The 27818-nt window shown below is 32.1% G+C and overlaps 3 protein-coding genes across 4 annotated transcripts in view; 1 reads left to right on the forward strand and 2 right to left on the reverse strand.

The window, feature by feature from the left end:
* The window catches only part of LOC129948348 (peptidoglycan-recognition protein SB1), a 154034-nt gene extending 146700 nt beyond the window's left edge, over positions 1–7334 (forward strand). Inside the window, exon 4 of the mRNA XM_056059312.1 lies at positions 7320–7334. The gene's annotated coding sequence lies outside the window, so the exon portion shown is untranslated. The remainder of the gene's footprint in view (positions 1–7319) is intronic.
* Positions 1856–23775, reverse strand: LOC129948344 (clavesin-1). The gene is made up of 4 exons (XM_056059307.1): positions 23451–23775; positions 5061–5680; positions 4868–4984; positions 1856–2262 (listed from the first exon to the last, which is right to left on the reverse strand). Coding segments are annotated over exons 1-4 (993 nt in total). The 5' UTR covers positions 23452–23775; the 3' UTR covers positions 1856–2007.
* On the reverse strand, positions 8055–10501 carry LOC129948341 (uncharacterized). Of its 2 annotated transcripts, XR_008781860.1 has the most exons (3): positions 10103–10501; positions 8476–10047; positions 8055–8445 (listed from the first exon to the last, which is right to left on the reverse strand). XR_008781860.1 is itself a non-coding variant. In XM_056059305.1 (2 exons), the coding sequence occupies exons 1-2, from the start codon at positions 10486–10488 to the stop codon at positions 9141–9143; spliced, it is 1293 nt and encodes a 430-aa protein (XP_055915280.1). In that variant the 5' UTR covers positions 10489–10501; the 3' UTR covers positions 8055–9140. The 2 variants fall into 2 exon arrangements, 1 of the variants encoding a protein (XP_055915280.1); XM_056059305.1 differs by having other exon boundaries at positions 8055–10047.
* Positions 23776–27818: the final 4043 nt, after the last annotated feature.

The following is a 27818-nucleotide window of genomic DNA, read 5'->3' on the forward strand; positions in this document are numbered from 1 at the left end:
CTTTCTTGCAAAGGAAAAGAGCTGCTGTAGCTTTTTTAACTCTTTCCTGAATATTAGATTTCCAACTTAATTTTTTGTCCAATATCGGACCAAGATATTTCGCTTCATTGGTAAAAATTAGTGGTACACCTTTTATTGAAGGAGGGACAATTAATGGGATCTTGTATTTCCGTGTAAAAAGAACGAGGTCGGTTTTTTGAGGATTAATACTAAGCCCGCAGTGATCAGCTCATCTAGTGAGCATATTGAGTGCGTTTTGGAGGAGGTCTTTCAGTGTATTAGAGTGTTCTCCTGTGACGGCGATAGCAATATCACCGGCATACGCAACCACTCTGTAGCCTTCCCCCTCAAGGGATATTAGTAGTTCGTTAAATACTATCTTCCATAGGAGAGGGGATAGAACACCACCTTGCGGAGTGCCTCTACCGCAGACCGAGGATTCTTCTATTGAGCTCCAGAAGGATTTCCATGAGGATCTTTTGGCTATTCTCAATTCTAGTTTATTCTTTTTGAGGGATTCCTTGTAGGAGTCCCAATCTTGGGGATGGCTAGTCTTTTTTGCTCGATAGAAAAGCCTTCTACAACCCTTCCTGAGGATTACTAGGTCTGCAGCTCACCAATATGGTTTCTTCTTTCCCCGCACTGTAGAAGAAAGCCTCAAGATTCATGTGGTATCACAATGAGTTATTAAACTGGCCTAAGTGTGTCTGTAAATCTATTGGCTTGTCGACAATAACATGCGGGTTTTCCGAGCCCCAGATGCGGGAAGTTTGTCAACGTAGCCGCACAAAAGAAAAAGTGCCTCGTCAAAAAGGTGGCTTTTAAACACAAAAATAGTTGTTCAATTAAAACTTCTCTAAAGCCAAATTGTTGTGTGAATTAAACCTTGCAAACAAACTATCTGAGTAAGTAAGTTATTGAGCTGTTAATAGCAATATCTTGTTGATGTTCGATAATATCTCACCCTGTTTTGGCTACAGCAGCCAAATTGTCGTTTGTGAGCACGATACGTTTTGCACAAACTTATTTAACTAATGTTAAAAAAGAAATTTTCATATTTTCTTGTTTAATGCGAAACGTAGTGAAAATTTTTCAAATTCGTTATGTGTCAGTGAAATTTAAATGTATTTCGTACCACGGTCTAAAGAACTCTAATTGGTAGATTAGTAGTTTGAATTCTCATTTTAGAAGAATATTTAAAAAATGCAATGGATTTTGGCAACCACGCTTGTCTCAAAAAAAAAATATTTTAATTTAATTAACTCATCATCACATTGCCACCCTAAAAGCATAAACCTTCATAAGTCAATATCAAAGTATATAAAAAAGATTATTTTTTGAATATTGTCCAATAATGAAAAAAACGTTCTCATTTTCTATCACGTTATATTCGAACTCGGTTCCTTCATAAAAAAGATTTCTCATTCTTTTGAAATGCAATTTCTTTCATTATTGTACATATTCAATTCTAAATTACTGCATTTCATTTCAACCTTTTGCAAAAGTACAAAATGAATATTTCAATTAACATTTCTCTAAGTGTATGAGGAAAAATTCATTAGATATTCTATGGCAAAAGTAATTTAACAAGGTACTTGAACCTGGCAGTTTAAATTAATCAAAATCATAATGTTCATAATAGAAAAACAGAGGTAACTAGTACTCATAGATAATCATGATCCACAAGATAGTAAACAACCTTACTATAGCTTTATGAAATTATTATTTAAGAAATACTATCAAAGATTATAATTGGTAATTTGCCGTTTGATAGTTCAGTCTTGTTTATTTCTTTTTTTCCTTCTATGTAAATATTAAATTTAACAAAAACCAAAAAAAAAAAAACAATCAACAATTAAAATAATGTTATTAACACGAAAATTTATTATTATTAATAGTAAATTACCATAATAAGCTTAATTAAAATTTAAAAATAAAATTTAATACATAACAGACAAAAACTATAAACTCATTTAAAAAAAGGAAATCATGAAAATATGAATTTTTTTAATCAACTTCAAGCTTTCTGAAACTCCCAACAACTCCAGAATCAATGTCACCAATGTCATTGCCTGCAAAATTAACTGCATCTTTTGTAACCTTAATATACATATCGTCTAAAGCCAAAATCGCTGCTCTTTTTTGAATTAGTTTTTCTTTGAATTGTTTGATCATTTCAGCAAGAGGAACAGTGCCTCCATATTCTTGAGGTAGAATTGATGGATTGATTTTTGTTTTCAGGGCATCTACAGATTTGTGAACCTATAAGGAAAAAAAATGGTTAAAAACTGAAAACATAGATTTTAAGAAAATATTTAAGGTAAACAACCCAAGATTTCTTGAATTTAAACCAATGGACTTATAGTAAAATCGTTGCATTGTTCGATTTATTTTTGGGAAATAGGCGACAGATTTTCAAGATCCAAAAATGTTTAAATTTTCTAAACTGTAAACTAATTCATTTTTATTGAAATTTAAAATAAAATTAAAATATGTATGAGAATTTTCTCAGCTAGATGTCAATTTCTATTCTTCTAATTGAAACTGTGTAATAGAAAACAAGCATGCAAATGTTATTTACGAGAAATTTGTATGAGAAATGTTAACCGGTCAAATTAATTCGTTTTCTTTTTAGACTATTTTTGGTATAATGTAATAATAAATGTGTCTTTAAATTGAGTTAATGATGAAGTCCTTCAGTTCGTCAATAAAAAAACATTCAACATGTTAAAATAATACAGTTTTGACGACAGTAACAAATTTTTGTTGGTTTTCTATTTTTCATAAAAGTTGTCAGTTAAATTTTTCTAAAAATATGACTAAAAACTACCAACAATATTTTGCATATGATAAAATAGTTTGATTTAAAAATTTTGTCAGTGAGATTTTTAGTCGAAACCCAATTTTTACCAATTTTAGTAGAATTTCTTAAAAATGTATACTTCTTATAAAAAAGATTTTTCTAAGAACAATGTTTTCCGTTAACAACAAAATTTAGCACATAATAAAATCGTTTCGAAGTCAATGCTTTCATTTATTCAAGAGATGTCGAGAATCGAATACCAATTTTTACAAATTTTGCTATCTTTTTTTTTGTAGATTGAATTCTGTATAAAAAAACTGAAATTTGACTCTTATAAACTACTAAATGTCAGAAACAATATTTTCTATAGAATGAAATTAGTTTGGAGCCAATATTTTAAATTTTTGAAAAGATATTGGAGTCGAAAATTAAGTTTGACCAACTTTTAGTAATGAGAATATGGAAAGACCACTTCTACAAATTATATAACGGCGATGACGAACCGAATTCCGCTGTAAGGGAGATAGAACCACTCAACCTAGGCGACGCAGGCGACGCAGGCCAACAATTCCACCTACCCGACCTTGACGAAGTGAAGATAGCTATATCTAAACTTAAGACAAACAAAGCTGCTGGAGCTGACGGCATCACCGCCGAACTATTCAAAGCAGCAGGAGATGACTTGGTAGGGAGCATGCACCAACTCATCTGCAAAATATGGTCGGAAGAAAGCATGCCCGATGAGTGAAATCTCAGCATAGTATGCCCGATACATACGAAAGCAGATCCTCTAAATTGTGCCAACTACAGAGGCATCAGTCTCCTTAATATTGCGTATAAGATCCTCTTTGCCGTATTATGTGAAAGTCTTTCGTCAGAAACCTGATTGGTCCTTATCAGTGTGACTTCAGACCAGGAAAGTCCACTATCGACCCAATATTCGCACTACGGCAGATCTTGGGAAAAAACCAGGAACTTCAAATCGATGCCCACCATCTCTTTATCGATTTTAAAGCCGCGTATGACAGCATCTATAGGGAAGAGCTCTACAGAGCAATGTCTAGTTTTGGCATCCCTCCGTTTGTGCAGAATGACGGTGGAGAATGAAAGCTGCTCTATCAAGGTCGAAAAAGATCTCACCGATGCATTTGATGTCAAAAATGTTTTGGACAAGGCGATACACTGTCATGCGACTTCTTCAACATCGTTCTGGAAAGAATTGTGCAAAACTCAACCGTCAACACTAGAGGCACAATCTTCCAAAGGTCCATCCAATTACTCGGATACGAAGATGATATTGACATAGTTGGAAGATCAAAGCGTGATGTCAGTGGAGCGTTTTTGAGCCTTGCGACGGAAGCGAAGAAGATAGGTTTAGTGGTCAATGACCGACGTCTTGGACAAAACGTCACCATGGACACTAAGACACTCATCATCCCGGTTCTCATTTATGGCGCTGAGGCCTGGACCCTGTCAAAGAAAGATGAGAGCGTCTTAGGATGCTTCGAGAGAAAAATTCTTCGGGTGATTTTTGGTCCCGTACGCATAGATGGAGAATGGAGAAGAAGATATAATGACAAACTGAACGGGCTGTATAGCGACACTGACCCAATTAGCAGAATCAAAGTTCAACGGCTTAGATGGCTGGGTCATGTAGAGCGGATGGACATCAACGCTCCAGCCCGGAAAGTCTTCGAATCCAATCCCGAGGGACGGTGCAGTAGAGGAAGACCGCGACTCAGGTGGCGCACGCAGGTGGGAGAGAACCTCAACCAACTTGGCTTGCGAAACTGGAGACAGCTAGCTAGGGACCGAGCTGGCTGGAGACGCTTGTTGGTTGAGGCCCAAGTCCGCCCGGACTGTAGCGCCACCTTAAGTAAGTAAGTAAGTACCGAAGTTTATTTGCAGAATATTTATAAGTTTGATGAAATAAAACAAATTTTAATGTCAAAGAACATGCAATTCATTCTTGTGAATTAGCCTTTTTTAAAGAAGAATGCATAACTCAAATCTTGAGGTTTTACCATGAAACAACACAAAACATCAATTAATCATTAATCTTACCATTATTCTCTTCTTCAATTTATCACTGAGCATTGATACTGCCAATTCAATAATCCGATTAGCATAATGTGGAATGTTGATAAAATGTGTCTCCTTGTGCCTCATTGGGGTTGAATTCTGTACAACAAACAAAATAAAATTATTTATTTCCTCAAACATAAATTTAAAAAAAGAAAAACAATTCTATACTTGCCTGTATACACTTCAATATACTTCTCAAGTCCGTCAATGACCACAGACTTACAAATCCCATATTCATTCCAGATTCATCATTAACATAAACATACCCAGCTACCTGAGATTCTTCATCATCCAACAAAGCCTCACAAATCAATGAATGTATACGAGCCATTTGAACCGATGTATATTTGTAAGGATCGAATTTTCCACCAACCGAGAAAATAACCTGCCGCCCGAATTCATCACGTTCCGGTAGAGGGACCAAATAGCCATTTTCAAAAATCTCATTCAATGCCGGATCTTCAATGTCCAATTTTGTGAACCACTGTGGGAAAAGCTGACGAATTGTCAAATAACGTTCTAACATTTCACAAGCGGCAGGCACGGAAAACTTTTTGGTTCTTAAGAAACGAAGTAGAAAGATCGAATCGGTGCGACATTTTTTGATATTCGGATGCTTGGAGATCCACTCACGGAATTGGGCTAAAGCTTGTTTTCTGATATTATCGTCTTCGTGGAGTTCTTCTTTGGCAACGGCTCTGAGTTCAGGGTTAAGTTTGCAAACGTACGGATCATAGTCATCATCAGGGGCGTTGGATAGGTTTGTGGAGTGAATAACTTCGGTTTCAAGCACTAATGAAAATATAAAAATAAAAATTCAAATTAAGCTTAGTAAGAAATATTCATTTAAATATCAATTTAAATAATTTTCAATCTATTTGCAAATGTGTTATGCTGTGAAAAGTGTTGGATATAATCTTACCGCTGATTATACTTTTTCAGCACATCTAAAATATAATATTTGTAAGGAAACTAAAAGCGACATTTAAGTTAATATATCGACGAATTCTGCCAATATTAGAGGGCAAACAGAATAAAAGGATGAATACTGTTATTTAAAAATAAAAAAAAATGTGTCAACTTCTAGCCAAGAAGATCTATAATTCTAGCTCCGAATCAAGTTTGCAAATCAAAATTGTATCGAAAATTACTCGTTTTGATTTGTTTCAATTTTTCACAACATTTTAATAAAATTAAGATCAATTAACATGCATATAATCATTTTTACAAAACCAAAAGAAACAACACAAAAATGAATAATATCTATGTCAAACATAAACACAACGATGACTAACTAATTTTTTATTTAATATAAACAAATATGACCTTCAAATAATGCTGTCGGTTAAACCACGTTTTAAATAACATTACGCAATTTTTCAAATTTTAAATGTGAGTTTCGAAAAAAAGTCAAAATATTTATAGGTACATATTGCTTAAGGCCGAAGACCTTCCAGCCAGTTGTAAAGCTTAGCCTAATGAAAGCCCAACGAAGAAAATGTCTTCATCACTATCATCACCAATAACGTTAACCAATATCAAAGCCTATATGCAAGAGCCAAAACCTATATGCTAATAAGCTCATCAAAAAATGTAACGATATATTTACATATTTATGGCTTTGACAGGGTGGTATTAATTAAAAAAGAAAATTTAAATATATTTCATTATGTTATTTTATTGGCGTTTATGATGAAGAAACAGAAAGTCTTGAACACTGTACATTAAATTACTTATGGACTATTTTATTTATTTTGTAATAGTTGAAAGATGCCCAAAGAAATATAGTCACTAGACTACTTGGCATTCATCAAATCAGTTCAAGGTCAATATTGAAAAAATGGACAAAACATACGCAGTTTTATTTTATGCAAATTCGTAGATACATATACATACAATCATACATATGGAGATAGATATTATTGTTTTGCGGCATCTTTCGTGTTTTTATTTTGCTTAAAGGCTTTAAGTGAGCTTCCCAAAAAACTTTGTTGATCTTACCAAACAAGTTTTTGTGAACAAATAATTCGAGTATTACCTAAGCAAACAATCGATACTTTTGGCTTTGGAAATTAAAAAAAAATGTACACAAGAAAGATTTTGAATATTTTATTAAAGAAAAATAAACAAAATTAAAAAATAAATTTGTAAATTTGATTGTGTTGCGGTTAAAATAAATAGAAGAAGAGGTTTCTTTTTCTTTTTTTAATTTTAAAACAAAAAAGTAAGTGCCCCGAAATGGTAGAAAGGTATCTTACATATTAGAAGGTCTTCTTTTTGCGAAATTCAAAATTTGCAAGAAAGTCATTTGGTTATAGTTAAGTCAAAAGACTTAATTTTAATTTTGTCAGAGGTTAATAAAAATTGATCTAATTAAGATTGCAGTTGCAATAATGATGAGAGCCGAATTTGTGTAATCTAATTGACAAGCTTTTGTTGACCTAAATTATTTCGAGTTTGTATTTTAGGAGAATATTAAGTCAAAACTTGAAGGTTTCGTGAAATCTGTTTATCTTTGCTCGCACCACTGTATCGTGGCAAAGATTTTCATTAATGGTCTTTTTAGAATACCCATTGAAACACCAGGATAGGGACTTCTTTTCAATTAAATAATTAAGAATTTCAATTTTTTAACTTGCTAATAAAAAATTTCTTGTTTTCTTAGTTTTCAAGATTTTCAAAATCAGAAAATCGAATAAGCGGAAAACACAAAGATACTTTTGTGTTAGCGTTGAGTGAAGTTTAAAGTTGAACCATACAAATCCCTTACAACCTATCACAATGTTGCTTTTAAGCTCATCCTTTATTTCGACAATCGTAAAGAGAACGTAACATACACGTAACGCGGCATAACCGGTTGAAATATTTTCTACTTTTGAGCGTTTTTTGTCTTAAATTGTCACTTTGTGTATGTTTTTCAAAGTAAGTGAAGCAAAACAATTCTCTGTGAAAAAAAAAACAAAAATTCTTTAAATACATCATATAAAAACAAACTATTAAAATGTCATTTGAGGAGAATTTGATATCCTTGGTAAAGGAGGAAGAATACCTTTTTAATACAAAGTCAAGATCATATAAAAATGCGACAAAAAGAGCCGTCGCCTGGGACAAAATAAGCGCCCAACTTAAAAGACCAGGTACAGTATTTCCCTATATTACATGCTACCTCAAATGGATACAAACAATGTCAAATTATATCCTTTTTAGTTCAAGATTGTAAGCAACGTTGGAGGAGTCTCAGGGACAGATTCACAAGAGAGCACCGATGTATGACTTCGCTTCCATCTGGCAGTGCAGCTATAGTTGAGCCAGATGACAAATGGGAGCTGTATGATTCCCTGGAATTTTTAATTCCTTCGCTCCTTACCAGGAAGTATGTGTATTATGTATAATCTTTAAGATTAATTTCAATAATTTGTTTACTTTTCTTTTTGTAGACAAATTGGAAACACCGAAGTTCCTCTCGCAGAGAGCGCCGAGGTGACTGCGTCACCGAAGAAATCACGCGGCATCAAGCGCAAGGCAGCGGAGGAAACTTTTAAAAGTTTCCTGGATGGCTTGAGCACCTCCGTTGTCTCTCATCTTACTGAGCCTGCCAATGAAGACATAGACCTGCAGTTCATGCAAAACATGGGGAATAAGATGAAGAGGTTGCCGGAATTAACTAGGATTCGATTACATTCCCAAATTTTTGAGCTCATAAATAATGAGCTGTTACAGCCTGACAACGACAAATAAGTTTTAATTATTATTTATTAGCTCATTATTTATATGAGCTCAAAATGTGCTATAATGATCTGTAATTTGTGAATTTTGTGTATTTGTACCAGATCTGTGATTTCTGAAGTTCCTTTTTTAATAATAAATATCTACTAATTTAGAAAGTTCTTTATTGGATTTTTTGAACAGATTTTTGGGATGATACTAAAGTAATTTGTATCATTGTCTTTAGCTTAAAATTCAATTTTTTTGAAGAAGATAAAAAAATTAATTTTCATTATGTACCGACTTTATGTATCCATCTACATAAGATGCGCCAAAAACTACAACAAGTAGATTGAGTAAAGACCAGAAAAAAATCGAATAGGAGTGGGAGAGAGTCAATATCCTCCCGGGATAGAGGGCAAATTTCATAAAAAAATTGATATGTATGTGCATTTTTGAATTTTTATGATTTATTTTGATGACAAATGCAGTTATAAGATTAAATTATAAATATGTATGTATATATACATATGTTTGTATATTTTTATTATATTTGGTTTTCAAATAAATATTCCTTTATCTTATCTCTCATAACAAAGGCAGCTTGAGACGAGTTATTGGAACCCAATGACCTGGATGTTGAGAGTGGTGCAATCTCACTTCGCCAAAGACCATGTATAATTTGGTCGTTCCTATCGTAACGATCGACAAACTCGGGAGAGTAATAAGCTGTGTCATTTAGCTTTACAAAGTTATGTAAGACAACTGTAGCCTTAACTATTTTATCTGCATTATTTGGCAGCATATTAAGGGTTGTAGTTAGTATACGCCATTTAGCCACCAAAATGCCGAAAGCGTTTTCAATAACGCGGCGGGCTCGTGAAAGTCTCTTATTGAAATTTATCTTCTCTGGAATTAACACTTTTCCTGGGTAAGGCCGCATTAGGTATGTCTTTAATGGGAACGCAGAATCTCCAACCATATAATAAGGACATAGATAGTCAAAGTTCGGAAGTAGTTTAGGCGGAGGTAAATTGATATCACCGGCAATAATCTTCCTCCCAAAAGATGAATCTTTGAAAATTCCACCATCACTCTGGCTTCCGTATGCTCCGATGTCTACCGTAGTAAACGTATAGTTTGCATCACAAGAGGCAAGAAGTACGATGGAGTTATGACCCTTATAGTTCCAATATTCTGATCCAGCACCAGGAGGACATTGAATATTCACATGTTTGCCATCTATCGCAGCAACACAGTTAGGCAAATTCCAGAGAACTTCAAAATCCGAAGCGATTCGTCTCCAATCGTGTTGACTAGGTGGGGTTAAATAAAAGGGCATAAGATGATCCCACAGTAGGTCACATGTTTCATATATGATGCTTGCTACCGTAGAATAACCTATTCGAAACATCCAGGCAAGAACTTGTTTTGGTACTCCTTGTGACAGATACCTGAAGAATTATTCTATTTAATAAAATAATACAAGAATTAATACTAAAAACCTACATCAAAACCAAAAACAATCGAGCTTTCGGTTCGATCGGTTTTCTCCAACATGTTTTTTCCAAGTGGGGTTCAATAAGAGCTCCAAGGATTTCAAAAGACTGGTAAGACATTCTTATAATCTTGTAAAAATGCTCTGGATCCCGTTCTTTCATTTGTTCAAAATTCTGGGCAAAGAAACCGGTCTCATCTCTTGTAAGATTAAGTTCACGAACCCACCAACGTCTTTTCTGTTTTTCTTCTTCCTCTTCTTCAAGTAGATCGATGTAGTTTTCGTATGCCCAATATGCTGCATATGCTATTTTCCCAATAAATGCAATTTTTTGCACTTTTTTATTGAGATCCATGATATTTGTTATTATTTTAAGAGAATCAAAATTTAAAAACATTTAATTTGGGAATTGTTATTTGAATAATGACAGATGTCAATCAAAGTACAATCGAAAAAATAGAAGCGTAACGATTGTCAGCGCTTACACAAAAGTAGCTTTGTGTTTTCCGCTGAAGTTCTAAAATAATTTCATTTAGAATGTCTAAAAATTGTTTTATCTGTGGCTTGAAATCTGTTGAAATCAGCTTATCAAAACAGATTACACCAATTTACATAAACTTGAATATCCTGGAATTTTTGTAACAGCAGAATTTAATAATACTGAATTTCTTGCTTGACCCTGTGTCAAAAATGTGAAAAATAGGAATGACAAGAGATGATTTGGCAAGTTGTAAGACCCGTGTTTTGTTGGAAAATCTATCCATAGTATAGTAAGATTTTACATGAATAACAAAAACAATATATGGACGGGTTTTTGATATTCATACGAGTCTCGAATGGATCTTATGTGAGATCGTTCTTAAATGTTGGTACGATTAATATTGCATTTGTATCTCGATGGCTGTGTTCGTTGAGTAGTTGTGTATTTGGAATTATGTGTTTTCCATTGAGAAGATTTAAAAATAATTAAGTTTAACCATTTTTTGTTTTGTAATTTTATTACAACAAAACTATATTTTTTGTACACAAACATGTTAAACCAAATCCTCCACACAGATTTTATTCACAAATTTTGACTCGACTCCAATCCCCGACCGGAATCGAGGTGAATCAAGCTGCCTTATATTTATTTTCGTGATTTCAAATCATATTTATGAAACAAATGGTGTTCAGTCCCATAGCAATGCAATAAAAGTAGCTAAATTGTATGTTCTCTGAAGACTTGTAGCAACTATATAATTCTCAGTTGCTCTATGTAGCTCGGATTATATGGAATCTTGTTTTATTCGGGAAAATATGCGGCAAGGCAAGGTGTAATGGTTATCTTCTGATGAGCCCAACCATTACATCGGGCGAAACGCGTATATATAAACACTTTTATGCTGTTTTATATTTATTTTCGTGATTTCAAATCATATTTATTAGAATCAAGCTCATTTCAACTCGATTCAGGTATATAACGAATTTAGGCGAGTTTTAAGCTTCAACACCACATGTTAATGTAGTAGTCTACGAAGAAATCCGCTCCTTCAAGCAATTGTTAAATGAACTTTTTTTTATAGAATCTCAATTTCCAGATGTGTTCTTACCATTTCTTCTTCCATTTTATTAGTTTTAATTAGTTTTTGCTGCTAAGTTAATTTTAACATTTGATTTTCACAAAACTTTCTTCTATTTATTTGTTTTTTGTAATTATTATTCTGACAGATCTTCAGTTGTACCAATTTTTAAATACAAAAATCTGGCTACTGCGAATCGTTTTGTTGGCAATTTCTCACTGTACTATATATAGAATACCAAATTTGTTGAAAAGGTGGAGAAATTTTCTGAATATTATTGAAAGTATGTATATTTGAAAATTGTAACAATAAGTTTCATGACTTTAAGGTAGACCATAGTTGTCATGTTTTGGAATCATAGACAGTACTCACATTTGGATCTTTCGAGGGGACTCATATTAACGTTGAATCAATCTATCTCGCTTTTGAAGAAAAAAATACGGACGTTTTTTTTTAAGTTAAAACTAGATCAAATGATTGATGAGTGACTGTAAGGTTTTTAGGTGGTGTTTTTTCATGTTTCTTTTTCCACCAATTAAATTCATGAAAAATGATTACCTCGCTACCTTAAATATTTGTCAAGAAATAAAAAAAATTACAATGCAAAATTTGTCTACGCAACTAATTTGTTTAATAATAGAATAAGTGCACGTTTAAATTAATTGATCAACAAATTTGTTACGAATTTGATTGAAACAACTAAAAGGACAATAACCGAGCTCACAATTTTAAGAACATATATTGTTCTTACTTACAAGAGTGTTCAACAACGAAGAAATACCAAAGAATTTCAAAAAGTCATCCATTGTAGCGATCTATAAAAAATTAGATCCTAATCTCCCCGAAAACTAAAGAAGTATCTCTGTTCCCAATTCATTACGAAAATTGTTTACTCAGATGCGCTTCCTTAGACTTGTACTTTGGGTTGAAACAAACAACAAAATAAGTTGGGTTTCAAGTTAACCTCTCCGCAGTTGTTCAAATTTTTACTTTAACTAATGCCGCTAAAGTTTTTTGGATAAGAAAACTATTCTCTTTGCTTTTTTTGTAGATTTTAAAGCTGCCTTGGATACTATAGACAGAAAACTATTACTTTTTAAACTAACAGGTGTTGGATTAGCAACAAAATTTTTAAGAATATATGAGAAACTTCTTTCAGCGGTAGTTTCTATTGGTAGAATCTCTTCGCAGCAATTTAAGACAGAAGTGGGTGTCCCGCAAGGTTGCACTTTGAGTCCTTTGCTCTTCTCACTTTTTATTAACGACATTGGAGACAGTGTTCCAGGGGGTGTATATTATGATTTGCTTATTAAGGTGATTTTATATGCTGATTGTATTGTTACAATTGGGGTCTTTAAATAAATACTTCAAAGTCGAAGGTAATGGTTTTTAGATCTAATAATCATAATGTCAGAAATGACCGTTCTTGGAACCTTAATGGTGATAGAATAGAGGTAGTTAAAAAATTTAAATACTTAGGTTTTACAATAACACACAATTTTAACATCGGACCTCGATGGTAAAATTCAAAGAAGATTCAACAATTAAAAGTTCACTCTGTTATGCTAATGAAATTAATGGTTACGAAGTATGTGAAGACTTTAAAGTTATCCAGAGATATTTCTTAAAACGTGTATTAAAGGTCCCTTTAAACACACCTAACTATGCAATATATGTCGAATCTGGACTACTTTCAATTTTCTTAAAAAACCTTAGGGTAAATACGGACTACACTGTCAAAGTTTTAAAGAGATGTGATAATAATCTTTAAAGAAAAGTACTCTTGATTGCACTTCAGCGTTGTAACAAGTCGCCGCGCCGTTCAAAGATTGGCAAGAATTGGCTGCAAAATATAATACGACATTGAATTTAGCTTTAAATAACTTTGGTTCATGGAAGGATGAATTCTATGACTGCTTCTCAGCAATTGACGAACAAATATTTCAAAATTCTCTTAGCCGTGCTAAAGAATCCATGTCAGAACCATATACAGCAAACTAAATCATTGTTTGGCGGAAACTAATTTTTTTCGAAAAGAATTCACAGTTAACGAGATCAATTTAATATTTAAGATCTGAACTGAAATGCTAGAGCTAAATTACAGACCTCATAGGGCTAATATAAATCATAATTGTAATCTTTGCAACCTTAATCAAATCGAAAAAGTTTATCACCTCCTATACCTTTGTCCAATACTCCAAGAAATTCGACGTTTATACTTTAGGAAAACCTTCCTTCTACATAAGAGAGTTACTCAATTCTAAATGGTGAGTGTGGATGGAAAGTTCTAATCCGGTTTGTTACTGAAACCTATCGCTTACAGAAATACTTATGTAAGTCTCTTTAAGAATATAATAATTTTAGAACAACAACAAAAAATTCAAAAATTAATAAAATTTATAACAAATGTAATGTATCTACCCATAATATAACTTATCTTGAAACTAAGGTTCATTGCACTGGACTGAAGGAAATTAATTTTGCCATTGATGTTAATTAAAATATATAATTATTAAGTCTACATAAATTCCAAAACAACAACATTTCATATTGATTGACTTGAGTTGAGTATTGATTATTTTCTTTTTTTAAATTTATTGCATGTTCATATAGATGTGATCATTATTTTAGTACTTCGACCTATACGCATTGAGTTTAATTAAAATTTGTAGGTATACTGACTTTTGAGTGTTAATAAATCTTAAGAAATTATTTTTTGTTGTCAGGTCAATGGCTGCAAAAGTACAACCCCAGGTACCTATATTAATGCGAAACCTCATTGTTTTTAAAAGACTATAAACTTACGTGCAAAACATGTACCATTAAAATATAAGCTAAAGGTATAAGGTATTAAAAGACATAAGACATAACATCATATCATATACATATGGGAGTATGCAATATATTAATATTCAAAAAACGTTTAAGTCGCCTTGAAGAATTTCCCAAAATGTTGTAATTTAAAATTAGCAAGATAATATCTTATTTTTTTATTTTTTGTTTAAATAATATTTCGCAATATAACAAAGATGTTTAAACCTATGTTATTTTTATTTTAATAACGTAGAGAAAAAAATTGTCACTGACTACGGAAGTCCCAGTACTATCACGTACCTTGTTTAGAGGGAGCCACTAGCTTTTGAAATTGTGTAAAGCTTTTAAAATAAAAAAGGAAATATTAACAAAGGTGATAAACAACCCTTTAAACTTTATGTACTGAAGCTTTATAATTGTATCTTTGTGTAGGTAACTTCAATGCCAACAAATAATGCGTTCTTACATTTTCTATAAAATTCAATAGAATTTAATCAATTTTACCCTTTATCATTTTAACTTAATGTTTGTATATTTATATACATATATCGACTTGAAATGAAGCCAAGTTTCATTTAAACAAAAGACATTATTGACCTTATTTTTTAACTTTACCTTACTTTAGAAAATGTACCTACATACATGCTTGTAGACTACCTTATCGGCCGGAAATGCGTATAAGTACACTTTGTATTCAAATCATGAACATTTATTATGAACTTGATTGTTGCATTTAAAAACATTACAAGCATCATAAATAGAAAAATGCAAATTAATTTACTAAATCAACAGAAGACACAGTACAAGTGTGTCTCTATATATGCGCATAGCAATCGATTTGAAATTGAAAAAAAACTTTACGTGGAATGTTACCCATTTTATAGACAAACTATTATTTTTATTGATAAACTTTTGATTTCTTCGAAAAAAAGTATATTACGAATAACAAGAAATAAAACATAAATTGCAGACTATTAAAAGTCAAGAATTAATTATGTCGAAGTCGAGTGGCAAGAATAAGAACTTGTTTGCCGAATGTTAATTGGAGCTAAGTGGAAAATATATGTTTTTCTACATGCAAAAAGAATGAGAACACAAGAACCACCTATAAATAATTGCTGCAAACTAAACTCTAAAAAATGGTAAATAAGACTTTGTACAACTCTTTTTTATTGATTGATTCTTGTCATAATAAATAATAGTTCAGTTTTTTAGAAATTAATTAGTGTAAAAGTTAAAAACAAAAAATGTTTGGATCCAAAAAGATCAAGGTGTCTATAAATAATATCATTGTTGACCATTTTGAATAGCGGCGAGAAACAAAATCAAGTAAAAAAGTTCCAACTTTCAGGAATTAGCCTTATATTATTTTTGTAAATTACAATAGGTCATTTAAACAAGGTAAAATTAAGGCACATATTGGTTTTTATTTCACTTTCAACAATACTTTTATAAAGTACAGTTTTTTAAAGTTGATTTTATTTCCCAGCACCATTTTGATTTTTCATGTTTGTACAAAATAGAAATAAAAAATGTAAAAAACGTTTAATGTGTGAAAAAAGGACTTATTGTAAAGGGTTTCAGTTTAGTAGTCCGCTATTTGGAAAGCTATCACTGTTCCTTCCTTCATCTTTGGAAATTTGACAAATAAAACTACGCTTTCACTAAAAATGGAAGGATTCACGCTTTAAAAACTCATCTGGTTTTGGACCACGTTTTAGATGAACTTTTAAAACCCATCGAAGAAAAACCTGCGTTCATAGATAAATATGTAGACGACATATTTGCAATAATGGATAAAAAAAACCTAGACAAAGTACTAAAAATTCTAATCGGATTCCACCCAAAATTTCAATTCACAATTGAAAATGAGGTTAAAAAAACAATATCTTTCTTAGATGTAAAAATCTACCGTGAAGAAAATCGCTTGCTATTCGACTGGTATCAAAAACAAACAGCATTTGGAAGATTGGAAGGCATTTCATCATCAATAGTGCGTCCAACGTCGTGCATAAAATTTTCACAATAAGTGATGTACGATTCCACGTCGCCAACGAGAAAAAAGTCATCAAAATCCATAATTCAAAGTCTCCTTTTAAAATACATAATGCAAATTCCACAAGAAAATATTGATGAACCCGTTAGAACGCAACACAAAACCATGGTTTACGTCCCAACTCTATCCGAAAACTTCAAAATATCCATTTCGAAAAAATTGACAGAGGTTCGCCTTGCTTTCAAATCAAACAAAACACTTGACCATTGTTTTACTAAACTCAAGACGAAACCTGATACGGACAAACAAAGAGATGTGATCTACAAAATTAACTGCAATGGTAAATCAAATGAACCGTGCAACCCGTGTTATATTGGGACCACAAAACAACTTCTTAGACAACGCATCTCGAATCATGAGTCCGACATAAAACTAAGCAATTCTGAGAAAACAGCCCTGGCCAGTCACACCATTGTAATCGGTCATTCTCCATACTTTGAAGGCGTGGAAGTTCTAGAGACAGAGAAACATCAACCCCTGCCGAAACGTTGGAAAAGTTAATTTAACTTAATTGTTTCATTGCGAAAACCACAGCGGCCAAGAAAGCCGACGGAAAACTATACTTCCACTAATCACAATAAAAATGTACTACAAGAACGGTGAAAAATTTGCAGTCTCAGTTTGCAAAACTAAACAACTTTTAAGTTGCTTCGTGGAAAAATTTGAGCTGTTTGGCCGAGTAGGTAAAGTTCAGTTAACACAAGAACTCAAGCCGATCGATCACTAAAGAAACTAAGTTACTTTTTCTCTCTTTTTTCATCGCAAAATCATCTACAGTGATGAAGCCAATGTTCAACAAGAGTCTACGTTAGTAAGCAGAATTGACACATTTGAGGCTCGAAAACTCCAAGAATGATTATTGAAAAGCCTTTCCTTTGTCAAAAAACCATATTATTGTGCTTTACCTACTACAACGAAAGCAATTTAAATTTTGTAAGAAAGTTTAATGGCTTCCTGGATCTCAATACGCCTCCAAGATCTTGTGATTTAACAGCTGCAGTGTTTTTTCTTTGGGGTCAAGTGATAAACATTCTAATACTCTACAATTTCCATTAAAGAAGGAATTAGGAAAGTTATCGAGGACACAGACGCAAATTTACGAATTAGTCCACGAATATTTCTATTTCTGTAGACCTATGGATATTCCATTGTTAATGTTTTTTTTACTGTTTCATTGATTTCTGCAACAAAATGTTCATCAAAATAAAACCTCTTATTGGAAATACTATATTTATGGTTCATATTAAGTTTATATTCAAAAGTTTTCAAAATTACCTAATCAAAGGAAACTAAGTGCTTTTTTTTGGTATTCTAGTGCAGTGAGAAATTGCTAACAAAACGATCCGCAGTAGCCAGATTTTTGTATTTAAAAATTGGTACAACTGAAAGAAGATCTATCAGAATAATAATAAAAAAACACACAAAAAGCAAAAAGTTTTATGAAAATCAAAAGTTAAAATTAACTTAGCAAAAAAAACTAACTAAAATTAATAAAATGGACAATTTTCAAGAAGAAATGTTATGGTTTTCATATCTGGAAATTGAGATTCTATAAAATAAAAGTTCATTAACAATTGATTCAAGGAGCGGGTTTGTTCGTAGACTCCTACATTAACATGTGGGGTTGAAGCTTGCCTCAATTCTTTATATACCTGAACCCAGTTGAAATAAGCTTGATTCTAATAAATATGATTTGACATCAAGCAAAAAAATATAAACCAGCATAAAAGTGTTCATATATGCGTTTCGCCCCGATGTAATGGTTGGGCTCATCAGCAGATGACCATTACACCTTGTCTTGACGCACATTTTCCCGAATAAATCGAGATTCCATATAATCCGAGCTACATTCGCGAAACTGCGAATTATATAGTTTCTACAAGTCTTCAAAAAAGATAAATTGTAACTATTTTTATTGCCTTGCTATGGGAGTTTTGAAGAAGAAATATTTGACTGTTAATAGCCAAATTGTTTTACCCTGAACACTGTTTATTTTAATAAATATGATTTGAAATCACGAAAATAAATAAAAACCAGCTTGATTCGCCTCCATTCCGGTCGGGATTGGAGTCAAATCAAAATTTGTGAAGAAAATCTGTGTGGAGGAGTTGGTTTTACAGATAATTTTATGTTTGTGTACAAATCAAATTACAAAACAAAAAATGGACATAGATTAGGAAGCATATTCTTATATGGTGATGAACTAATCAGTTCTTCATTGTTTAACACGAATCAAACTATCTCACTTGCACTTTACACATCGAAAACATCGAAACCCCATTTCCTTTCTAGAAAGTGCTGTCAAACTTAATCATTTTTAAATATTCTTATGCGGTGGAAACGCCAAAAAGATTTATTTAATCTTAACTGAGATAAATCTTTGGTGTAAACATAGCAAAACTTAATTATCTTTTCTATTGTTTTCTCTTGCAAAATAAGCCCAGTTGGCCCATTTTCATTAACAAAACTAAATCAGATCAACAGTAAAAGATTGATTTGTTTCCCCAATGGAAAACACATGATTTCAAATGAACAACTACTCAACGAACACAGCCATCGAGATACAAATGCAATATTAATCGTACCAACATTTGAGAACGATATCCAATAAATGTATAAATGTCAAAAACCCATCCCTAGTAAGATTCTACTCTAACTTTTATCGCTAGTATTCATACTATGGATATTGTTTTTGTTATCCGTGTAAAATCCTACTATACTATGGATAGATTTTTCCAACAAAACACTGGTATTTTTTATTAAGTGGCATTCATTTAATTATTTTATTTTCATAATTGAATGGGAAACACTATTGCTTCCTTAACAATCAATAGAATGAATGAAAATGCAAAACTAAACAAAAAAAAAAAAAGATTTTTATAATGCTTAATAAATAAGAAATTATTATTATTTTTCTTTGTGTTTGAATTGTACAAACAAATCTTTTGAACGATTTTCTTTTGTTTATGGAAATGTTTAATAATTAGCATGGTCGTTCCCTGCCTATGTTTTTCAAACTTTAACTGCAATAAACATATTTAAATAATTACATAAAATAAAATGTTGACTTCAAAAACGCTCATTGTTCACACCTTAACTATTTATAATATTGGTTTAAATGAAAACAAATAGAATAAAGTTTAATGATGACTACAAATAATTATATATTTATTATATTAATATGCATAGATATATAATTAGAACGACGTGTTATGCGATTGACGTATTTGTTTTTGTTTACTTTACTATCATAAGAAAAATGTATGTATTTTTAAAGTTATAGACTACGAACAATTTTCAATACATATTTATATTTTTTAGATGTTTTTTAAATGTTCATCTTAAATATACTTAAGAATAAGAAATTCTTTTAAAATTAATTATATTAAAAATAATTTTGTAAAATACACTTTGCTATTTTCCAGCTCTCATTGAAAATCAATTTGTAAAGACGAAAACCATAGTGCGTTAGTTGAAGTTAAACTTACAACGAAAAAGAGGTTTTTGAGTAAACACGCATAACAAAACCTAAGTCAGATCTTTTGGAAGCAATCAATGCTTTCAAAAACTAACAATAAGCTGCCATTAGCTAAATACATACATTTCACTATAAAATCATATAGTTTCAATTTTCTTGTTTTCGTAACATTTTTGTTTCAAATCTTTTTTATAGGACAAGTTACTATACCAACCATTCAAAGCATGACTGGAATACCATAGTATGTATTCCTTCAATGAAATTAGTCTTAAATGTTGGCTCATTCAAAATACATATAACATTACCTTGTGGCCTTGGCCACTGTTACGACGGCGTTTGTGCAACATTTAATGTACCAAAAGATTGGCCTTAAACTAAAGAGTGCTATGCCAATTGCAAACTAGTTTAATCTAATGTCAAATTTAGTTCCGGATTAAACAGAAAAAAACATATCAATCGAAGTCATTACCAACCTTCGAATTAAATTTGGTTATGACTTTGAATTTTTTCTTAAGTAATGAAACAAAAGTATTATAAACAAATTAATCAAGTATAAATCGGATATATTTATTTGTTTATGAACTTATGATTTACCAAAAAAACTTATTAAAGAATATTTAAATATCACATAATTCTAAAATTAATAATTCATATTAAACAATAACACATTAACATGGGTATTCTAACTTACTTGAAGTGTGATGGGATTCACCTTTCGTATAAATTCAATTGTTGTTGATGTGGTTTTATGGATACAGAAAAATAAAATGTAGTCAGAAACCAGTGTTGTTTTTATAATTTAGGTTTTTTTTCTCAAAACAACAAAAACAAGATAAAACTTTTTTTAATATTTTGATTGAAAAGCAGGGTTTTTTTGGGAATATGTTCATGTACAAACTTAATTTAACATAAACACTCATTTATGAATAAATCAGTTGAATGGCTTTAAGTGTGGTTTAGTTTGTAAAAAACGGTGCGGTGGCCCAAAGAACAATAAGTGTCAAACATACAAGATATGTAAAAGAATGGAATCAATTATAGAAACATATTACGTTAAGTGTAATTTATGAAGAAACTACTTTAAATGGACAAAATGCTCAAAATGTAAAAGTCTTTGATTTATTTCGAAGTCAAAATTATTGTATAAAAACATGTTAAAAGAAGTTGGACAAATAATATTGAAAAACTAAAAATTAAATTCTTACATCCTGAACATTACGCAATATTCTGGAAAGCACGATTTTATACTTGAGCTGAATTGTTTTTTTTCTTTGATTCATCTCCCTGTTGACTTAAAACTTACGCAGTGAAAGATTATTACCAATGTTTCTTCACTGTTTTGAATTCAATGATGAAAATTTATTCTTTTTAATATTTCGAATAAAGAGATCAGTTGTAAAGTAAACATAAATTTATATAATTTATTATTCTTTATGAAAATAATTTTCTGAGCAAAATTATCAAATCTGCAGAAAATTTGCAAACGGATCTTTTTAAACACACAATTCTTTTTAAGTTCCAAAAATTACTACAAAATAGTAAGACAACAAAAACTTATTAAACTATCGAAACCCTTCTAATACTTTTATATACCCAAAATTGATTATTTTTAGATACAATTCGAATCTGCTTTAGAGGAATATTATAAGTCTAGTATAAAAACGTTCAAAATTCATGCGATAAAAAAATTGTGGTGTCATCAGCAAATAATGATTTGCAAAAATGAAGCACTGGGAAATCAGAAGTATATAATGTTGTATAGAGATGGTCCAAAGACGGATCCTTGTGGCACTCCGAAACAGAAAAAACGTAAATTTGAAATACCATTATTGACATGCACTTGGAACCATCTACCAGGCAGGAAACTTTGAACGATCTTACACAAGTACACCGGACATTTAAAATTAATCATTTTGTTTACAAGACCATCGTGCCATACAGAATCGAAAGCTTTTTCTATATCTAACACTATCATTCCTATTGACTGTCCATGTAAACGATGTTCTTTACATGGTTACAAATTCTTTGTATTTGATCGCACAACTTCTTAAACTGCTCGTCACGAAGCAGATTTGAATTTGAAATTTGATCTTTTATGACTTTTTCATATATTTTGCTTATTCTGCTTAGTAAGCTAATTGGGGGTGTAGCTTGAAGAAACCTCTGCAGGTTTACCAGCTTTCGAAATAGGCACAACTTTGGCCTTTTTCCGAACATTGGGGAAATATTGAAGTTTAAGACTTAAATCTTAAGATTATTAAATTTTTTTAACCTTACCTTAACTATGTCATTTTTGAACAAATTTATTAAAATTTCATGAAATTTTAGTAACACTGATTGTTGGAATGAAAATTGATATTTCAAAACCTAAGTCTCGACATTTTTCAAACAATATTTAAGAAACTTTTTGGCATAATTCTTTAAAGTGTTCTTACTGTTCATATATTTCTGAAAATTGTATTTTTGTTTCAAATTCAAATTCAATAGAAGAATAATGGAAACATTTTAGGAAGACAAAGGCTAATACACAATGAATTTACCTATTTCTACCAAATAACTTAAAAAAACCCTTTTCCTAAATGTTAAGTGCTTAATATACTGATATATGCACATCAGTACTTACTTTTTTGTTTGGGCTTTCCATACAAAAATATAAACAATATTTTTGTTTAAGAGAAAAAAATCACTTATTTATTCTAATTCAAATTATTTTTAAGACTCGAAACACAAGTGGGTATATAATAATAATTCATACACAAGGTTTTGCAACAAAATTATTACATCACAACCATCATCAAGACGAAGACAGTGAACTTCTTTAACTCAATCTTTTTCGATGCAAGATCAACTTGCTGAAAAGTCGTTCGTCGTCGGTCGGTTTGGTTTTAGCTTAACCGAGTTCAAAGAGAAAGCGAAAGTTGTCTTGACCGACACAACGGCGCGCGTTAACAAAGACGAAGAGGAAAACAACAACGACGTAACAGAATATAGGAGTACCTAGTACGCTTTTTGATTAAAGTAAATTTATCTGTATCTTTTCATTTTTCATTAAAAAAAATATAAACAAAAAAACTTCTTTTTCTGCTACATCAAGTATACATAATATGCTTTGGGCATTTCGTGGTGAATTTTCAAACACACTCGTATACATACATAATTTAAAACATTTCCTGTTGCAACCATTCACTATAAATTAAATTTACTTTATGTAATGTCCTACCACAAAATAAAATAAAATATGTCTTGAAGAAAATGCATAACTTGACTTTTCATTTCTATAAAATTATGTTCATCTTTAAAATAAAAACTAGAAACAAAAAACGTCAAACTATTTCTCAATTTTTTCGAAGGAGTCATATAAGACAAATTATTAACAACTCAATTAATTTATGGCATTTCGTATAACAATGGGATACCTAAAGTAAAATATAGTTATAAAAATCACAACTCACTTTTGTCGAAAATTAGTTGCACTTATGAAACAATAAAGGTACAAATTAAGCTTATAATTATTTCGTAATTGTTTTATCCGCGAGATATTTAGTTTTGTGAACCGAAAGACCGCGATACCCAGTGAGGTGTGCGGTGTTTATGTTAAGAAGAACCACGACGAACTGAAGTTTTTAAAGTTGTTGAAAATTTATTTAAAATTTAATCCCACCACTGACTGATTGGGGCACTGAGACTGAAACTGAAACTGAGCTAAGCAGTAAGCACTGACTGAACTAAGCCGGGCTTCTTGTACACGTACAACCGCGCAACCAAAACTCAAGCCAATGCTTATATACGAAATGTGTAATACCAAATGATGCGATCGCTTATATTCCTTCGCCACTTCGGCAGTCTTAACGAGTAGTGGAGTACTATTGATGAAGCGGAGTTCCATAAGCGCTCGCAAAATTATATTTTTGGGGGTAAACAAATTTGAATTAAATTTAAATAAGTTTCAAGAGCTAATAGATCTTTAAATGCTTTAAATTGTCGCTACATAAAGCTTATATGTATGTTCATAGAAGTAACCCTTTTTAGAGTTGTGAATTGCATTGGTATTGTGTTATAGATATACAACTGCCGCATACACTTGTTATGTATTTGAAAAACAATTAGATTTAAGATTTCGGTCAAATTTGACAAAACTAGGGAAGACGAAAAAGAACTATAAGGTTTTGTGCCTGATTAAATTGCACTTAAATTGCACTTTTCCAATAGGTGTTGATAACCTCACTTCAAATCCGACTTCAAAATTACTCTATCACCTAAGACTTTTAAATTCGAAAAAACACTGGCTTTTAAAAGCCATCTAACTGAATGAACTATGAAGTATCTATTTTTCGAAAACGTATTCTTGATAGTTTTCTAAATCTATACTATCTTCCTTCGATATTCACTTAAAATATTCAAATTATTTTTAAAAAATGTATAAAATTTGCAAAAGTTGTTAGATTTCAAAACGGATTGAAATTAATTTTTATTCTTGTTACAAATTCATCCTCTAAATTACATTATATTTACATGGTTATCCATTTTTCGGTTTTTAAATTAATTGTAAAAATGAGGCTGGGATGCGACTTCCTTTCAAAATCTATTTTCGTTAACGAGGTTTTTTAGTCGTTAACCAATTTTTACCAATTTAGTAGCATTTCTTAAAAGTTATTATTTCTTATATAAACAAATACAGATTGGATGAATGAAATTTATTTGAAGTCAATACCTTCTATTTTTCACGTGATATCGAGAACCGAACATCATTTTTACCAAATATTCGTACTGCTTTTTGTAGATTTTATTTTTGTATGAAAAAGCGGACCGTTGGATTTCTACCAAAAATGCAATGAATGTCGAAAACATAATCTTATGTGAGATAATATAAGTTTGAAACTAATATTTTTAATTTTTGAAAAGTCATTTGAGTCGACATCAATTTTTACGAACTTTTAGAAATGCTTTTTTTAGTTGACTCAACAGCCAAACATTGTAGTTCAATTTGACGACAACTGCAAAGCCGATGAACCAGCTAATATTTAGAAATTCTGCAATCCTGAGAAAAAAGCTGAGCACATTAACGACTTGAAGCCGAAGAAGTCAACTGGAATGGACGGGATTTCCAACTATCTACTGAAAAGACTTCCGCAAGTTTTTACGATAATCTTGACTACAACGGCTACTTTCCAAAAAAGTGAAGACAGCCTAAGTAGTGGCAATTCCAAGGAAAGGCAGTACCAATATGATCTCCAACTACAGGCCAGTCTCACTCCTCCACAACATCAGCAAAATTCTGGAAGAAGTCATTTTAAGGAGACTAAAGAAATTCAGCAACGAGCATAGCATCATCCCCGACTTGCAGTTTGGATTTCGACAAGCTCACTCAACAATCCATCCACTTCTAAAGTTTCAGTCCGACGAGCCACAGTTGGATTGAGGCCCTCATCCATAAGCTCCGAATTTTTAATATCCCACAGCCAATAATACAAATTTTGTTTTCTTTTCTTTCTTTCAGAAACTTCTTCGTAGGAATAGATAGTTGCAAGACAACGATTAGTGATGTAAAGGCCGGAGTCACCCAAGGATCGAAACTCTCTACAGCCTGATGACATCTGACCAGCCAGTGCCAACGGATTATGTAACCTGCTGTTTGCGGATGACTCACTTACCTATTTGTCCTCCATGTTTCCTACGATCGCAGCCCGAAAAGTAGAAGCATAGACTTTACGAGTACTATTAAAAGTGGGCAATAAATACCTCCAAATCGGAACTTGTATGCTTCCGGAGACCCCTCACCAACAACAGCAGCTGTAGATCGGCGGCACTGGCCCGAAACCTTGTTCTGACGTACCCGGATGGATCAAGGTTTAAAGCCAAGAAGAACGTCAAATACCTAGGAATACACTTCAATGAGCTGCTGCGCTTCAACCTACACTCTAAGGCTGTGATAACGAAAGCCAACATCACACTCCATCGAATTCATCCTCTCTTGAAGAAGAAAACAGGATTAAGTAAACCGACGAAACTGTTGATATACAAACAGCTACTAAGGTCAGTTATCATCTGCAGTTTTCTGATATGGTCAACCATAACCACTTGACCAATTCCTTGAACATGCAGCAAGGAAGTCGACAACCACCCTAACCAATTAAGGAGAAGGATGACCAACCAGGAACGACACCTGGACCAGAGATACCTGTGTGGTATGGATATCATGGGCAAACTCCCCACTGACGACGACGACAATGTCTCCTTCTATGCTGGCGTGGAGTCAGCATACTACACCCAACCAAACAACCTCCATTAGGACAACCGGGACTGAACAGAGATGAACCTCGCCAACGACACTCTTTTTTTAGCCATCGACTTCATGTTAAACACATGTTCATTTTTGTAATTCATAAATTTATAAAGTTAGGCCCTCTTTGTGCCAACAAATGTTTGAAGTTAAGTTATTGTTAAATATTATTTATGTTAGAATTAAGCCAAATGTATATAAATTGTTTATGGTTCAATAAATAAAAGTGTAAAAAAAAAATTATTTTTTTAGGTTTTTATTTTTTGTTAAAAAAAATTCAGAGTTAACCAAAATTTGAACCTTTTTTTAAACTGCTATGGTAACAAAAAAAAACATCCACGCAATTTTCTTGAGAGCCCTTTCTGCGTTTTTCTGCATTATAATCTGTGTAACAAAATTTATTTGAAGTCGATATCTCTACTGGTTCACGCACAGACATCTTTCTTAAAATCCTTTATTTCAACTCTGGGGACCTTGAAACGACGAGAAAAGTCAACAACGAATTGTTGCAAGCATTGATTCTTTTGGAGTAATTTTTGAACACTTTTTGATACATATTGGGCGGTATATCAGCCATAACTTGACGAATGTTAGTTCTTAAGTGCTCAAGAGTTAAAGGTTTATCTGCATAAACATGGTCTTTCGCGTAGCCACACAAATAAAATTACAGCAATGTCAAATCACATATGATCTTGGTAGCCATTTGATATCTTGCGATAAAGACATATTCACTCAAGTTGTGTGTCATGTGGCACTTGTTGAAACCACATATTCTCCAAGTCGTATTCTTCAATAGCAGGCAAAAAGAGTAGCTTATCATGTATCCATAACGCTCCGAATTGACGGTGACAGTAAATTTCGTGGATGTAATGGCCTCTATTCAATTACTTGAGGATTCTCAGGACACCAAATGCGAGCGAGAAATGTGATTCGTCGCTGAAGAAAATTTTGTTAGAAAAATCGCCGTCCACTGCCTCCTGTTGTTCAAGAAACCATTCGACGTATCTCAACGTTGTGGTTGGTCCACTGGCTTCAGTTGTTATGTGAGCTGGACTTTAAAGGCGTAGATCCAAATGCGAAATACGTCATAATGTGCCCATATTCCTAAGAACGACGCGGAATTGACACATTTGAGTCTTCGGCAACACTTTTACTTACAGCAGTGATATTTTTAGTAAAACGAACGAAACGAGGATCCAGTCTCTTTAAATGTCTTCACAATTTTGACAATTTTATGCGTAGTTGAACGACTATGTAAACCATAATAAGCACGATATGTGGCTATGGCAGAATCACCATTTTTATAGAAGTTTTGACAATTTGTATGCGTTGTGCGATAGTTAAGCGATTCATTTTCCTAAATGACAGACTTTCAACTGAAAAAAAAATTGGGTTAACAAATTAGTTATCAGATGTCGAATTCCAGCCCTATGCTTTTGAAACAGTAAAATGGATAACCCGTTATAAGTGATGCTAAGTATTTAAAAAGTATACACATTAACATCTTCTTTTATTCTAAAACACTTAGAAGTGGTAAATT

The sequence above is a fragment of the Eupeodes corollae genome, chromosome 2 (assembly GCF_945859685.1).
Source record: "Eupeodes corollae chromosome 2, idEupCoro1.1, whole genome shotgun sequence".
NCBI lineage: Eukaryota > Metazoa > Arthropoda > Insecta > Diptera > Syrphidae > Eupeodes > Eupeodes corollae.